Source organism: Ursus arctos, unplaced genomic scaffold, assembly GCF_023065955.2.
Source record: "Ursus arctos isolate Adak ecotype North America unplaced genomic scaffold, UrsArc2.0 scaffold_14, whole genome shotgun sequence".
NCBI classification, from domain to species: domain Eukaryota; kingdom Metazoa; phylum Chordata; class Mammalia; order Carnivora; family Ursidae; genus Ursus; species Ursus arctos.
Window position 1 is genome coordinate 47,219,840 of NW_026622808.1, and position 16,394 is coordinate 47,236,233.

At 39.9% G+C, this 16,394-nt stretch overlaps 1 protein-coding gene across 8 annotated transcripts in view; it reads left to right on the plus strand.

The window, feature by feature from the left end:
• Positions 1-16,394, plus strand: part of SLC25A26 (solute carrier family 25 member 26) — a 128,377-nt gene that overhangs the window by 23,800 nt on the left and 88,183 nt on the right. For 6 of the 8 annotated variants that reach the window (XR_006409806.3, XM_026501195.4, XM_044384998.3 and 3 more), the window contains 2 exons: positions 7,388-7,492; positions 8,861-8,908. The exons of the other annotated variants lie outside the window; for them this stretch is intronic. Coding sequence is in view for 5 of the 6 variants with exons in the window: in XM_026501195.4 (XP_026356980.1) it covers positions 7,388-7,492; positions 8,861-8,908 (153 nt within the window). In the remaining variant the exon portion in view is untranslated. The remainder of the gene's footprint in view (positions 1-7,387; positions 7,493-8,860; positions 8,909-16,394) is intronic. 8 annotated transcript variants of the gene reach the window in all.

Consider the following 16,394-nt stretch of genomic DNA (forward strand, 5'->3'; position numbering starts at 1 on the left):
CGACAAGATGAGATACTGCCTTTAAGAAGCTTGCCATCTACAGGTGGAGATGGAGGTGTAAGGTGTAAGTACACTAAGGGGTTACAGGTATTTTAAGAAAAGTGAGTACAAAATACAGTGAGAGCCTGAGAAGAGAAGGAACGGTTGGTTTTGTCTGGATGGGTGTTGATGCAGGAAAGGCCTGGTAGAACAGCTAATCCCTGAGCTGCATTTCAGGGTGTGATTGTTAGATGGGTAGGTGCAAGGAGGGATATTGAGTTTATGAAAAGGCCTTGTTGGACACTTTCAAGGTCTAAATGGAGTGCGGGTGTGACTGGGCCATCATGAAATGAGACAGGGCAGGGGGGCTGGACGGCCTCGGCTGCTGTGGGAAGGAGTTTGGCTGTTACCCTTTGAAGGGCTGTGCAAAGGGGCAGCATTGGTGGGGATTTTAAGGACCTCTCTTGGTAGCTATGTGGGGGTGGATGTGGTGTTTCAATGGAGGGTAGGAGACTCCCACAGAAGCCCCAGCAGAGAGAGATGAGCAGAGCCTCAGCTAAGGCAGGGGCATGGCATCCAGAGAGAGAAGGTGAGTTTGAGAGATAAGAGGTGAAATCGGCATAAAGATAGTAATTCTTTCAAAAGGCCTTCCAACAGCATTCCTCCAGTGCATATTTCTTCATGGATGCCTTTGTTACTATGTTGTGTGTGTTGTGCACATGCTTAAACTCTCCGACAGAGTCTTGCGAGCAAGTTGGCTAAGCACACCCTGCTTTCCAGCTGTCCCAGCCGTCTGAGCCTGAGCCAATGTTCAGAGGGGGGAAGAAGAGGGGGAAAGACGGCTTGCTTGGAAGTCATTCTAGGCGTGGCATGACCCATATCTGATGATGATGCTGCTTAGGGTATAAGCATGAATATACAGAACTTTTTCAGGGAGGCTTTTATAAAGAACAGTTTGCACCGCTATCCCTCCATTTTTTTTTTAAAGATTTTATTTATGTATTTCTAAAGAGAGAAAGCGAGAGAGAGTGTGAGAGAGGATGAGCAGCAGAGGCGGGGGTGGCAAAGGAAGAGGCAGAGAGACAGAATCTCAAGGAGACTCCCAGCTGAGCCCAGAGCTTGATGTGAGGCTCCATCCCAAGACCCCGAGATCATGACCCGAGCCGAAACCAAGAGCTGGCCACTTAACTGACTGAACCACCCAGGTGCCCCGATCCCCTCAATTTCTTGATGACCTTTTTTTTTTTTTTTTTAAAACACATTTCCGATTGTTTTCTCTTATATAGGTTTTCTTTTCTTTTTTTTTTTTTTTAAGATTTTATTTATTTATTTGACAGAGATAGAGACAGCCAGCGAGAGAGAGAACACAAGCAGGGGGAGTGGGAGAGGAAGAAGCAGGCTCATAGCATAGGAGCCCGATGTGGGGCTCGATCCCATAACGCTGGGATCACGCCCTGAGCCGAAGGCAGACGCTTAACCGCTGTGCCACCCAGGCGCCCCTCTTATATAGGTTTTCTTTTTCTTTCCCTGATTTGGTATGCAGCATTAGTTCAGATGGTATTGATTTGTGATCTAAGAGAGTATATTTCATTGACTATCTTGTTTAGTTAGTGGTCAAGAGGGAAGGGACGCTCTGTGTTGGCTTTTTATTTAAGAGCAGTATCAGTTTTTTGGAACACAATTAAATTAAGTTCAGTTTTATAGAAATAGTGTACAAGATTTTCTTGTAAGATGATGAAGTTAAAATTGTTTCAAGCCACTGGAGCGTTAATTTGGTCAGTTATCGCCATTACATTGAAAACGGAAAAACCAAATACTTCTCTCCAAGGACCAAACTAGTGAGGGTAGGATTAGCCACTTCTGTGCAAGCCTGCACTTCGTCGGTGACAGACCTTTACTTTTTCAGATACTGTTTTATTAAGATTAGGGTTCTTGGTGACATAAGAAATTAAATGCCACTATTGCAAAATGGCTTTGATTTGTAATTGTATACTCTTCAATATTTGAATGCCTGTTCTATGTCTAACACTGGAAATTGGATACATGTGTTCTATAACTAGAGAATACATTGAGGACTTCTGTAAGGAGGCGGTATATGGCTCACAGGCGGCAGGTAACACGGATCAGGGTCGGAGCTCTGACCCTGTTTATGTGACCCTGTCACATAGCCTGTTTACTGTGTGTTGGTAGGCCATTTACTTAACCTCACTGAGCTGCTGTTCTCCTTATCTTAAAAAATAAGGTTGGGGCGCCTGGGTGACTCAGTCGTTGGGCATCTGCCTTCGGCTCAGGGCGTGATCCCAGTGTTATGGGATCGAGCCCCACATCAGGCTCCTCCGCTGGGAGCCTGCTTCTTCCTCTCCCACTCCCCCTTCTTGTGTTCCCTCTCTCGCTGTCTCTATCTCTGTCAAATAAATAAATAAAATCTTTAAAAAAAAATAAGGTTAACGCTAGCGCACTCACAGTTCTTCTGAGGATGAAGTGACACATCACTTACAAAGTACGCAGGCTAGCATCTGATCTGTAAAGTGCCCAGTAAACATTGGTTCCAGTCCATGCCACACAAAGTGCAATATTTGGCACAGTTGTAAAGTTTAATAGTTTTGGGAGGGAATCATTTCGGATGACGAAATTGAAATTCAAAGAATTTCTGTGGACAGTATAACACCACTGTAGAATGAGGAGTTAGATACTTCCAGGAGCACCTTTGTCTTCTACTTTTAATGGAATATTTTAAAAACGGCAGAAGTGGTGTAAAACTGGAGATGTGTATTATTCGGGTAATATTGTGAACTCTGATCACTGTAGGGTTGTTTTTTTAATTTTTAAAAGGATTTTTTTAAGTAATCTTTACACCCAACATGCAGCTCAGACTGGAACCCCGAGATCAAGAGTTGCGTGCTCCACTGACCGAACTGGCCGGGTGCCCCGCTGTGGGTTTCTTAAAATAAGAAAAGGTCAGAGTTGTAAAATGTGCTGTTGGTTACTACGGTGGACAAAACAGTGATCCCCTGAAGGTGTCCTAGGCCCTAAAACCTGTGACTGTGTTACCTAGCATGGCAAAAAGGACTTTGCAGATCAGATAAAGTTAAGGCTCTTGAGATGGGAAGATTTTCCTGGCTTATCCAGGTGAGCCCAATGTAATTATAAACATCCTTATAAGAGGAATGCTGGAGTGTCGGGGAGAGAGGTTTTAAGGTGCTGTGCTCCTTGAAGAGGGAGAAAGAATGCAGGTAGCCTCTAAAATCGGGGGAATACATGCTCCTTTAGAGCCTCCAGAAGGAGCACCACCTGGCTGACAGTTGGATTTCAGCTGAGTAAGACCTATTGTGGAAATCTGATCTCAACAGTTTTAAGAGTAAGCTTGTGTTATTTTAAGCCTCTAAATGTGTGGTAATTTGTCAGAACAGCAATAGGAAACTAATACAGTTAGTATTAAATGCCAGCCCTCCTCCACTGTCAGATTTAATGTGGGTCACAATCTGTACATCTGTCCATGGGGCTTTTGTCACCTCCTGTGAAATCATGGCTCATTTCTGTTACAGAAAGGAACAAAAGTGAAAATGCCACCTAAGGCTTAAGTCTCGTGTAAAATTGTATGAACAACCTTCAGAAACAAAGCCTGAAAGATGATATAATTATTCTTGTTGAGAAGACTATTAACTTTCTGTCCATAGTCTAGATGATCAAGGAGTGTAGTTTTGTCAGACAAGAGAAGACTAATAATACTTGCAAAAATTCAAAAAAATTTTTTCCAATGCCTGTTGGCTATTTATGTAAGTGGAAAGAGTCTTGTAAGTAAGAAAGGTATGATGAACTTATGTCCCCCTATCCGTGGATAAAATTTAAACCCTAAGGATGGTAAATTAGGAGTTAGAAATTGCGGTTAGGATTATCAATGGCTGTGATTCCATTTGTAACCAGGAGATGGCAGAATTGACACACAGATGAACTGTTCAGTTGCGGAGTTTTGATTCTTAAATGATGGTATAGAGAGATATACCATATATATTAATTTGGAAACCTGCTTCCCAGAATTTTGAGAATGACACAAAGAATGTGGAATAAAATACAAGTAAGGAAATTGCACATGTCAAAAAATTTCAGGGTGTTATGAGGTTTCTCTCCCTCATGTTAATTTGCCACACTGGAGTTTACTCTGCAAAGTCCAAAGCAGCCTTTGCTTTGAATGTGATTAAATTTTGTCTGTATTCACCTTATTTAGGTTTCTCTGTTGAACTTACTACAGATTTGCCTGCCTAACAATGAAGAATTAGCTGATACTAAACTTTGAAACTTTAACTTTATTAGGTATATATAAATATGATAGATTTTTGATGAAAAATAATTCTGGAGATGATAATCAAAAGATATGGGTTTCATCCTTGCTTCCTAAGCCAGGTTAGTGCTCTGACCTTTAGTAGCTTCTGTCTCAGATTGGTATGTATTTAAACATGCTGACAATTGGCTTCTAAATAAAAATCAGGTAAGTTATTGTGAACTGTGTTGGCATAGTTGGGGAAAGGATATAATGTTAATGGAAGGCACTATTGGTGATGCCCAGTGATCTTGAAGAGCACTTCAAGAGTGAGAGGACAAGGGCGCCTGGGTGGCTTAGTAGGTTAAGCATCTGCCTTCAGCTCAGGTCATGATCCCAGGGTCCTGGGATCGAGTCCCACGTTGGGCTCCCTGCTCAGTGGGGTGTGTGCTTCTCCCTCTCCTTCTGCCCCTCCCCCTGCTGTGTGTTCTCTCTTTCTGTCGGGTGAATAAATAAAATCTTTAAAGAAAAAGGTCAAAAGTGAGACTGTGGCAAGCTGGCAGTGAGGTGTGAACGATAGCTGTGGCAATGAAAGGACCGGAGGTTTCGCAGCATCTCTCTCCCTCTTCCTCCTTTGCCATTATTCCTTTTACTGAATGGGAGGCCGAAGTTCGCTGTAGTTTTCCCCCTTTTCACACACTTAGTCTTATGACCTATAGTTCTGCATCTTGGTTTTCAATAAATACTAAAAGACATTCAGCTCTCCATTGCAAAAATAAATTAATGAACATGTCAGGTAAGTTTTTATTTCAAAGAAAGAAAAATCTTGGTAGCAGCTTCATTATAACCAATTTTTAATATAAAGTTTATCATGTTTTTAGTATGTTTAATTCTAATGAAACCAGTATTGTATTTTAATGTTGATAAAAGATAGGAACATATATTTTCTTTATGTAAAACCTTAGTCATTTTGTCTTTTGATAGACCTTTAACATACAAACACTCTTGGGTTTAATGAAAATGCCACTGTTGCTGTGTCATGGATTCGTACTGAACCCTAGATTCGTGAGGAAAGAATCCTCTAAAGAATGGATTTACCAAGAGACCCACAGATGACATTATTTCCTTTCCTAGAATCACAATCCTGTAACATGTTTTTGTTCTTGTGCAGTGAAATGCCCTGTTGTAGCTTAAATTCAAATCCAAGAAAGATCGGAGTTAATAGAAAACCAAATCGAAGGCAGCAGAGTTACTGGAGGAAGTAGACAGCGGCCTCTCTCTTCTGCCGAAATCGCCGTGCTGCGCAAGTCAGAAGGCCGCGTTGGCTGCTTTGTACCTCTTCAGTTAGCGAGATTGCTTTTCATCCCAGAACCTTTGCAAAGTTTTTGTTGTGCTTCTGTATTTTTAAGAAATAAAAACATAATGTAAGAACATGAAGGGTTACAAAGCATGAAGTTCCATAAATATTTATGCCAAGCCACACGAGTAGACAGTTCCTATTTTCTTGACATATTGGGGTCATATTTCACTCTTGACCTTTTGAATTGAAAAATACAAGGAGTTAGTGAACCTTTTTCTTCTTTCTTTCTTTCTTTCTTTCTTTCTTTCTTTCTTTCTTTCTTTCTTTAGTGAGTGTTAGATGCTGGGAGCTATCCTTTTAGGTTCATGTAAGTTTCAATGAACTTTATTTTCTGCCCTGGTTTATAAGTATGGATTTAAAAGTTTACACACTTAACAAGAGTAACATGATTTATACCCAGTTTTAGACTTCAGTGGTAAGGTGTATAATCTGTTTATTTTGTATGTGTGATTGTCTCTAAATTAAAAATAAGTATTTGTCAAGGCTAGTAAGTGGGATTGCATTGAAAAGCATATTTTATTTTATTATTTTTAAAGATTATTTGAGAGAGAAGGAGAGAAAGAACACAAGTTGGGGGAGGGTTAGAGGGGAAGGGAGAAGCAGACTCCCCACTGAGAGGGAAGCCTGACGTGGGGCTCGATCCCAGGACCCTGAGATCATGACCTGAGCCAAAGGTGGATGCTCAACCTACTGAGCCACCCAGGAGCCCTGAAAAGCATATTTTAAATTAGCCCTTTCATTTTATATTCTCCCTCAATTAAAAGCTTTGGTCCATAGCAGATATATTTACCCTTTGATATTATGTTAAAGAAACTTACCAAGTAAGTAATACCTATTGGTTTTAGAGAATTTAGAAATGCTGGTAGGCAGAAAAGATAAAATCCCACTTTGTTTTTTAAAGTCTATATATGTAATCTAATGTTAAGTACAAAGATAAAAATATTTTAAAAATTCTGGAGGGGCATCTGGGTGGCTTAGTTGGTTAAATGGATGACTCTTGATTTTAGCTCCGGTCATGGTCTCAGGGTCATGGGATCGAGCCCCACATCGAGCTCTGCACTTAGCACAGAGTCTGCTTGGGATTCTCTCTCCTTCTGCCCCTCCCTTGCTCTCTCTCTCTTAAATAGATAAATCTTTTTAAAAAATTTTCTGGAGTTTTGGTTGTTGACCACCCAGGTGTGGGTGCGGACCAGTGAGGACCTAAGTCAACTTGAATGCCGGAGCAGGGACCAAGAGTACCTGGAGTTTCTCCTCAGTTGTTGCGTGGCGGTGGTCAGCAGGGCCAGGGGTGGGGGTGGTCTGGGGTGCTGGGGTTGGGAGCCTCTTGAGGCTGGGGTGGGTGGTGAAGCAGAAGATGAGCTATAACCAGCTGATGAGCAGTCTTGCCTCTATTGTTGTGGGCATTATTGACAGTAAAGCAGAAGCCCCTTCGGTTCATTCTTTCAACCTATTTTCATGTGAACACTAGATGTTGCTGTTCGAGGTGTTGGGGATTCAGAATAAGTAAATGTGTTTCTTGCCATTGAGGGGCTTATAGAGAGATGGGCTTGGAACAATATGACAAGAGGTGTGAGGATCAATACAGGACAAGGGAGGGGAGGTTCTGGGCTGACAAAAGAATGCATGTCCATTAAGGGTCTAAGGTTTTTAGGCTGAAAAAATACCTTTTGACATCTTGCCCTGAGCCGGTATGTTATCCCTTTTTAACTATAGTTCTTTGCTTATGAAAAAATTTCAATTTTCATAGCAGTTACTTCTTTTTTAGGATGTAATTAAATTATGTATTTTAGGTTGCCTGCCTGATTCGAGTTCCTTCTGAAGTGGTTAAGCAGAGGGCACAGGTATCTGCTTCTTCGAGAACATTTCAGATTTTCTCTAACATCTTATATACAGAGGTGAGATGTGTTTTTAAACTTCCTCAAAGAAAAAAAGATTTTATAGTAGCTGTTACGAACGTTGTGATTCTCATCCCAGGAGTCTTAGAAGAGACCGTAAAGCTAAATTTAATGCCCAATCACAGTACCTTTTTATACTAAGATTGTCTTTGCTTTTTCTTTCTTTCTTTTTTTTTTTTTTTTTAAAGATTTTATTTATTTATTTGACAGAGATAGAGACAGCCAGCGAGAGAGGGAACACAAGCAGGGAGAGGAAGAAGCAGGCTCCTAGCAGAAGAGCCTGATGTGGGGCTCGATTCCAGAACGCTGGGATCACGCCCTGAGCCGAAGGCAGACACTTAACGACTGTGCCACCCAGGCGCCCCTACTTTTTCTTTGTTTTCAAATTTTAATTTTAATTTTTCCCCCCAAATTTCTTTTTTTTTTAATTCCCCCCCCCCAAATTTCTAAACAACACATACTGAGTGTCACTACTGTGTACGTGTCCTATGCTGTAGTTGTTCTGTAGTAGTTTCAGAATCAGACATGGAATAAATCGTAAAAATGTGAAGTGAATAAAGATATCATATTAAAATGTTACTACAGAATTTGAGGACCCGTGGAAGAGAAGTATAGTAATGGACATAGTGACTAGCATCACAATGTTTATATTAAAATTAATTCCTTTTTTACTTGTTAATGTTACATTATAGGTCAGGTCAGTCTTGCTGGCTGTGTTAGTAGGGACCATCGAGCTGCTTTTCTTTGTATTTTTTACAGAAGCCTTTTTTTTTTTTTAAATAGTAATCAGCTGTGTGGAAATTTTCAGTGAGTCTAGTTTTAGAAAAGTTGTTATTCTTAATGGTCCCTTTGTCACTTAGGTGAGGAGATACCAAGTATTTAATCATAGGATCATGAGATCAGTCCAGTAGAGGGACCCTATTGTGAATCATGTGGACATTTATGTAAGTCAAGGCTTGTCCAGAGATATTTATCACTATGGAGAGATTATTAATGAATTTCTGATGTCTTCTGATTGAAACTATGAAGTATGTTTTTATATGAAAGGATGACTGGCATTTTGTGTGCCTTTGCTTTTGGAAATATATTTATTTAAAGCATCTCAAGTATGATTTTTCAGGAGCAGAAATGTTGAAAACAACTGAAGTAGTCAGTGTGATTACTTTAGAGATGTTCCTATTTTAAAGGGAGCTGACATGAGCCTTGTATACTTTAGTTTATAATGTTTAACCTCTTAACGAAACTGTGGTTATTGTGAATGTTTTAAAACTCTGACTTCAGAAAAGGTAAATCTGCCTTTTTCAGAATGTCTTTCAGAGCTCTTTGCTCTTCTAACTTTCTGAGCTCTTGGCCTTTTGTTTGTTTCAGGGCATCCAAGGATTGTATCGAGGCTACAAAAGCACAGTTTTAAGAGAGGTAACTCACTTAATTTCCAGTATTGAAGTGTGAGAGAATGATATGCTTCGTTGAGTAAATTTATTCAGAGAAACTGGTTTAAAAAATTAAAAAGAGAAATTATGATCACTTTTTGAAACACTGTTTAGTCATATCCTGGTTCTTAGATCTAACGAATGGGTAGAATGGGTTTGCTGAAAGAGCGGTCCGCCTGGTCAGAATGGCACCCATCCTGTGGCTTGGTTGTTGCTAGAGTGGCTGAATGTCTGCTTTGGCTGAAATAGTAAGAAGCAACTACTAAGGGTAAGATACCAGGCTAATTATCAGAATACACAGAATTAATGAAAACTTGGTAATGAAAGAAGCACTTGAAGAGACAAGAGTCTGTATCATGCAGTCAACTCGTGTCTTCCCAATAACAAGGTACGATGAGCTGGGGTATTCTGTCAGGATTGGGGTGCTGGCCCTGCAGGCAGCTTGCCACGCAGTGTGCCCCCAGCAGCCACGTCACCTCTTGTGACCTCTAACTCTGAAAGTTGGGGATTCAATACAATTCTTCTCCTGTTAGTTGAAAAAGCAAAGTGATTTCAGCATCTTCCTACAGGAAGTATGTTTTAATTTTTCCCTCACATAGAGGACGATATTTTGAAGTACAAAAGTTGATTTATGCAAGATTTATAATAGTCTTTGTCTGGTTTGGGATATAATTTTTTTTTTTTAAGAGTTTAAATCCTAGGATTTTTTTTCAGCTTTATTGAGATATAATTGACAACTAAAATTGTAAGGTATTTAGTGTACAGTGTGATGATGATTTGATATATACACACATATGTGTGTGTGTGTATGTACACACACACATATATACACATTGTGAAAAGGATTGGGACATAATTTCCTATTAAAGAAAATACAAAGGGGAATCTGCATACCTTTGCTCTGTATTCTTTTTTCTACTTGGAATTCCCTGGGTGCTAAAATATTTGCATTTATAAAAATGTTTTTAATTTGAATAAATATTGCTATAATTAGCAGAACACTGAAATTGTTTGAGATCCCTAGTTTTAGTCCCAGGTAGTTTTTGTGTGTTTTGTTTTTTACCATAGCCTACAATATTTTTTATGAAACACCAGCACTGTTACATGTTATTTAAAGCTTTGATTTCCACAAGGTAACAGCCTTTAGTGTAGTGTGGTATCGTTGATGTAGATCTTTGAAAAACTTCCTTTGAAGGAAAACGGAATGTTTCAAAATTAGTTTATTTGTGTGACGGTGACTTTTGTCCTTCAAAAATATCAGCCACACTATATCTTCATTCTGGACTTATTTTCTGACTCACTAAAAATGTGTGATTTACTCAGATTTCACCGGGGTACACAAACCAGGGGGGCACTGAACCTTTTTTATTTTTCTGAGAGATGCTGAATAAATGAATATATTTACATGCCAGGCAATACTGGTTTTGCATACAAACAGATAAAACACATGGTTACAACTGCATTCTATTCTTTTAAAAATTTGTTTTGACATATGTCACACTAGTAATTAATTTCTAGGCTGCAGTTTTTGCAAACAGGGTGACCCTACTGAGATGACTTTGTTTACTGAAAATGGCAGTGCTTTGTTGGAAATTTAATTGGGGTCTTCTGTATTATGCGTATTCATAAAAGATCCTTCAGAACTGATTTTAGTTGAAATATTGCTTTTGTACAGATTTTCTGATAGAACGAGAGAAGAATTATCACTGAATGAAACATAGCTTCTTTTCAAAATGAGAAAAATAAGAAATGATATATCTGCTTTAAACAAAATTTTTACATTATAGTTTCAGTTCTTACGTTATTCTGACACCAATATCAAATCTTTTTGTCAAGAGCTTCTTTGATTGTTTCAATAAGAAAATACATTGAAGCCTGAGTGAGAATCACCAGGAAACTTCTATGGTTATTCTGTGTACAATTTTTTCTTTAAAACAAGTTTTCTCTCCCTAGTGGTAGCCTATTAGAATGAGATTGAAGTTTGAATCCATGCATTATAAGATAGGTTATGAGTGTTCTTTAGATTGTGAATGCCATCACAGGTTCTTTACTGCATTTGATGTTTGTGGAGATTGTGTGCTTATCCCTTATGTCCGCTTCAATTATTGTAGTTACTGTGAATTTTAGACGGAGTGTAAGCAAGGTCAACAGATTATACTCTGTACCTCACCCTTTCAGTATTCGTTTGTCTCATGATCTTGGCCAAATTAGATGCGGCCCAACACTGAGCTGGAATGGTGTTATTGTAGTAAGATGGAAATGGGAAGCAAAACCACAGCTGCTTTCCTAGCTAGACTGATTTCAGAGCGCCCATTGTCCTGAAAGTTCTGTGGAGAGCAGCTTCATGATCTTGTATGTGAATTAGAAGGACTTCTAAAGAGGAAGAAAGCTAAGAAAGGCAAGTTGTTTCAAAAGAAGTAGGACTAAGTTAAGCTTGGCAAATACCCGTTATCCACAGATTGTACTTAGAAGTCATTTTAAGAGTGGCTCCTGTGTGTGGGGCACCGTGCACAATGTTTCTGCCCTCAAGGATTCACATTCTTGTGGGAAAACGACTAGGAGTAGACACTTCACGGTGCCAGAGTGATATGTAGGAACAAAATGTGGCCGAGATGCTAGAGGAAGCAGTGCTTGAATGGTACTCAGTATTTGTTGCATTAATATAAATGAAATGTTGGCTTGATTCTTGAGGGAGTGGCAGTTGGCAGTAGTCAAGGAGACAGGCAGATGTAACCCCATGAGCAAAGGCACAGGGTGTTAAAGCACCTGCGTACCTTGCTTAGCTCAGCAGCTTTGGAGTGTTCATGCCCACAGAAGAGGCAAGAGTGATTTCCCTCTACCTCAGGCCAGGTAAGGATGCTGTGGGGAGGCACTCAGCCAGGTGGGGTGTTTGCCCAGAGGAGAGGTTGAGCCTCTCCCCATAGCTGGATGCCTGCTGGGAGACTGGAGTACAGCACATGGGAGGAGGCCTTGGAAGAGCCTGGAGTGTGTTCCCCGGAATTTGGAGGCTAAATGACTGGCATTTGACTCTTGTCTGTGTAAATCTGGTGGTAAGATGGTGGTTGGAGCTGCCTCAGCGGCAGGTTGTTGCCACCGTGATCATGAGTGACCCCTGGCTTCTCTTTGGTAGATGAGAGTAGCCACTAGAGAGAAGTGCAACGGGTGAGGATGATATCCCCCCTCCCCACAGCTTTGCTTTCAGACTTCAATAAAAGCAGGTCTCCCCCCAGACTCTGTGACACATGCAGTCAGAATCAAGCAGGCCAGACACATCACTCAGCCTGTTCTGTAAGTTCATCGAAGCCCTGAATCTGTCCTTTTAGGGCCCCCCCAAATCACCACTGATTGAAAAGTTCGCTCTCAGGTAGACAGGGCAGCTTTTCTAATGTGGTTACCCTTCTTATCTGTCTTAGTAACATTCTCCCTAATGTGGTGGCTGGAAATGGGGCCTTTAGGAATCAAGCCTCCGGGCTGTCTTTCAGCGTCTACTCCAGCTCTGTAGTCTGCCCCTCGGTTTCTTTGCGCCTCAAACTATTGATGTTGTTTAAATCTCTTGTGTGTCTTACACAGACACCCTGTCTTAGGTGTTCTGCCTCTCGTTTGTTTCTTGAGCCACAATACTTTGGTGGTGCTGTCTTTTTAATCACTGCCTAAAGATCACTGTCTCGTTTTTATGATTGCAGAGTACTCCATTGTACACACGAGCCACTGGTTATTTAAGCACTTCTTTGTTGGTCGACATCACACACCTACTGCAGTGCACGTTATCATTCTTACGTCATTTCGTACGTGGCTGAGGATGTTTGTAGGTTAAATACTCAAAGGGAGATTGCTTGGCTAACGGTGTATGGCATTTGTAATTTTGATGCCTATGGCCCTATTGCCCTTCATGGAAACACCAGTCAACACTTCTGCCAGCAGCGTAGGAGCTCTTCTCTGCCTTACCGATGGTACCAGCAATCTGAGAGGTGAAAGCTAATCTCACTCTAGTTTTAAATCTGAGCCTGGGCATATGAACATATATATCCAAGAACTATTTTATTTCCTTTAGTGCAAACTGAGTGTTTGCATTATGTTAAAGTTCTTGTGAGAATGAGATGGAGAGATCCACGTGAAGGGCTTTCTACAGAGCCTGTCACATGGGATGCGTTTTGCATGCTTAGTAACTGGAAGGGCTTTTGACAGGAAGTAACACCCAAGTGTGAAACGCACCTCTGCCCCGAACCAGCTGTCTGCTCTTGGTGAGTTGCTTAACCTCTCTGAGCCCAGGTTTGCCCATCTGCGCTAGAAACTTTGCATAGACTGTTCTTATTGAAATCTCCCAGCAGCCTTACGAAAGAAGTATTACAGCAATGTGGTCTGCCAGGCACTCAGATGAAGAAACCTGACTCTAGGTGGTGAGGTCTTAGAACAGCCATGCAACCTTGATCTGTCTGTATTTAAACATCCGAATGCCATTTCATGATGATGAGTAACGATTGTGTTTGAGTTAGAGGCCAGCTGTTGGTATTACTTGTAAAGCTTCTCGGCTACAATTGGAGAGCGTTTTATCCAAATGTCTTGTAGAGAGGAATTTTGTGTTCCGTTAACAAATTCCAACCCACAGCTGATTTTATATTCACTGGCTACTTCTGTAGGAAAAACAACGTATTGGTTATGTACAGTTGTCATAATTGGTGTTTGAGTTGGTCAAAATCACTAAAGTAAATACATTGGAAATTTTTTTGATTATTCTCTTTTGGGTCACATTGATAATTTACTGGATTTTATTTCCCAAATAAGATTATCCTTTTAGAGGAAGGCTTTCTTACTGAGATTGCAACGCTTGAATGTTTTCCATGGAAAGATGTTTTGAAGCAACTGTAGCTAGATTCTGTTACTTATTTAAGGTCCTTCAGCCTGTGTACTGTTTCCTGCTTTCATTATAGTAAAAAGAAAAACAGTGCTATCTAATAAGAAAGGATTTTTTTCTCCTGGTGTCACTGCTGTGTACCTATCTCTGTGTAAGTTTATGTGAAATTGTTTCCTTTGATTTCCTTCTTTTGTGGTTTGTCCGTACCTTTCAGTTCTGTTGGGCTATGTATAGTTATGCCTTGTGTAGTCAGACGCCGTATGAATTTGCCTGGAAAGAGCTATTGGATTTTTGCCTCTTTGCAGCATGCACAGGCTGTCGCATAATGCCTTCCACAAAATTAGCACTCAGTAAATATTTGTTGATTTTTCCATTCCTTTAAGTCTGATTAATTTTTATTCAGATGCTGCTGGACATCTTGACCACTTCAGAATGATGAGGCTGTTCTAGGGGGACTGGGAATTAGGCAGGGTGGTGGCTCAGCCTTTTGATACACTCCATTATATAAGACATTTGCTTTAGATAGCTGACAAAATGCCAAATAGTATATAGTTTTCTAAGATTTCATTCTTCTTAAACCTTGAAAAAATAATTTTTATAAGCACGGTTTCATCAGAAAAGTATTAATTGCTGTAATAATTTACTTATTTTCCATATCCGAGTAATTCCACTGAAAAGGAAAAAGGTGATTATAAATCTTTCCAAACTTTGAATGTGAAATTGTTTTTCGCTTAAAATCCAATGCAAACATATTGAACCCTGTTTTAATCCTACATAATTCATTTTATTAACTATGACCAAACAGAACATCTGTTAAAATTCCATAATGTTAGCTTCATGGGAAAAGAAAAAAAAATGTTTGCTTTTGGAATTTTTCCATTGTTTTATTGTTCAGGCTTTCAGTAATTGTGTAACGGGACATTCTTATTAATGGGAATATTAAACAAATGAAAATGAAATATCCCCTTTAATCACAGAGATTTATAAAATGAGTCCCGTAATTGCATTTACATTATTATAATTTTATACTGTAGATATGTTCTATGAAGAATGAGTGATAGTTCATTCTTTGAGAACCTAAAATTATTACTCGTCAAATAAGGATTTTATCCTGCAGTTTTTCATCATTTCTTAAATAAACAAACATTTTCAGAAAGAACAATTTAGTAAAATTATCTTAATATAGAAAAATTACTCTAGCCCTTCAGTGCATATTTTCTCATGTTTTGTTTACAAGAAACCAGCTGCTATTTACTTTTCTCATTCTTTGGACACATTTCCTTTGCTCTGTGCAGTTTGGAAAATGCTGCCTGTTTCCATTGTTGCACGATGGCCATGCTATTCTGAAGGGACACCAGTTCCCTTGTGTAGGGTTTACTGGGATGTAAATGCAGTATCCTGACTCTTCCACGTACACACATGAGAAAGCTACTGGTTAAAGGTGGAAGTGATCTCTTAATTCTTCATTTTAAGTATTATCATCATAAACCATTATGTTGAAGGACCCCTCTCTTTTTGTTTTTCATCCTATATGAAATATCCTCTTCATCTTTGTATGTCAGTGTAGATTGCATTTAGGCTGCAAATAACAGAAACTCTGACTGCATTGGCTGTAGCAGTCTGTAACAAGAAGTCTGTAGTCAGTGAGTCTGAGGCTGGTATACTGGTTAAATGAGAGCGTACAGGAAGCAGGCTCTTTCATTCTACTTGGTTGACCTTAATACTCTGGCTGATTTACTCATGGTCACAAAATGGCTGCTCCATTTTAGGCATCACGGCCCCCTTCCAAGCATGAAGAATGGGGAAGGGCTAGAGGCAGTACTAGCCTGTCACTCTGTGTAGTTGGAAAACAAAAGCTTTCTTGGACCAGGTCTTAGTGCCTTCCTGAGTTGAATGGGGAGTGGGAAGTTAAGTATGTATGGAGTTTTTTGGTGTGGGAGGTGAAGCCAGGCAAATGGGGTTGGGACTGCTATTACTGAGTCACCCTGCACTGTCTGCCTAATTCTGGCTACTTATGTTTTTCAAGCTCAACTTCCATTTCTTCAGAAAGGAAACCATTTCACACACCTCTCACTTCATCCCATACTTGGTTACCCTCTAAAGGACGTCCAGAGCAGTTGTCTAGACCACAGTTTTTGGACATTTAATTCTGTTCTCTAAACTGTAATGCCTGTTCTTATTCTTTTTGCTGCCTTTGTGTTTTGGGGCACCATTGTGGAAGCTCATTTTTAAAAATCAACTTGGTGGTCCCTTTGTAATTCTGAATTGTAATTATTCTGAAAACAAGAGTTTACCTCAAAGTTACTTATTTTTTATAGTTTTGATTTTAAGGTTAAGATGTCAGAATACCTCTGTTGTTATATGTAGGTAGGTACTTTCCTTAAAAATATATATAAATCACAATTGAAATAATAGCTAATGCTTGCTAAGTACTTACCCTATTCCACTGACGGTACTAAGTTCTTCCCTCCCTCCCTCCCTTCCTTCTAAAAGATTTTATTTATTGAGAAAGAGAGAGCGAGCACACAAGTTGGGGGAGCAGCAGAGGGAGAGGGAGAAGCAGGCTTTTCGCTGATCAGGGAGCCCATGGCGGGGCTTGATCCCAGGACTCTGGGATCCT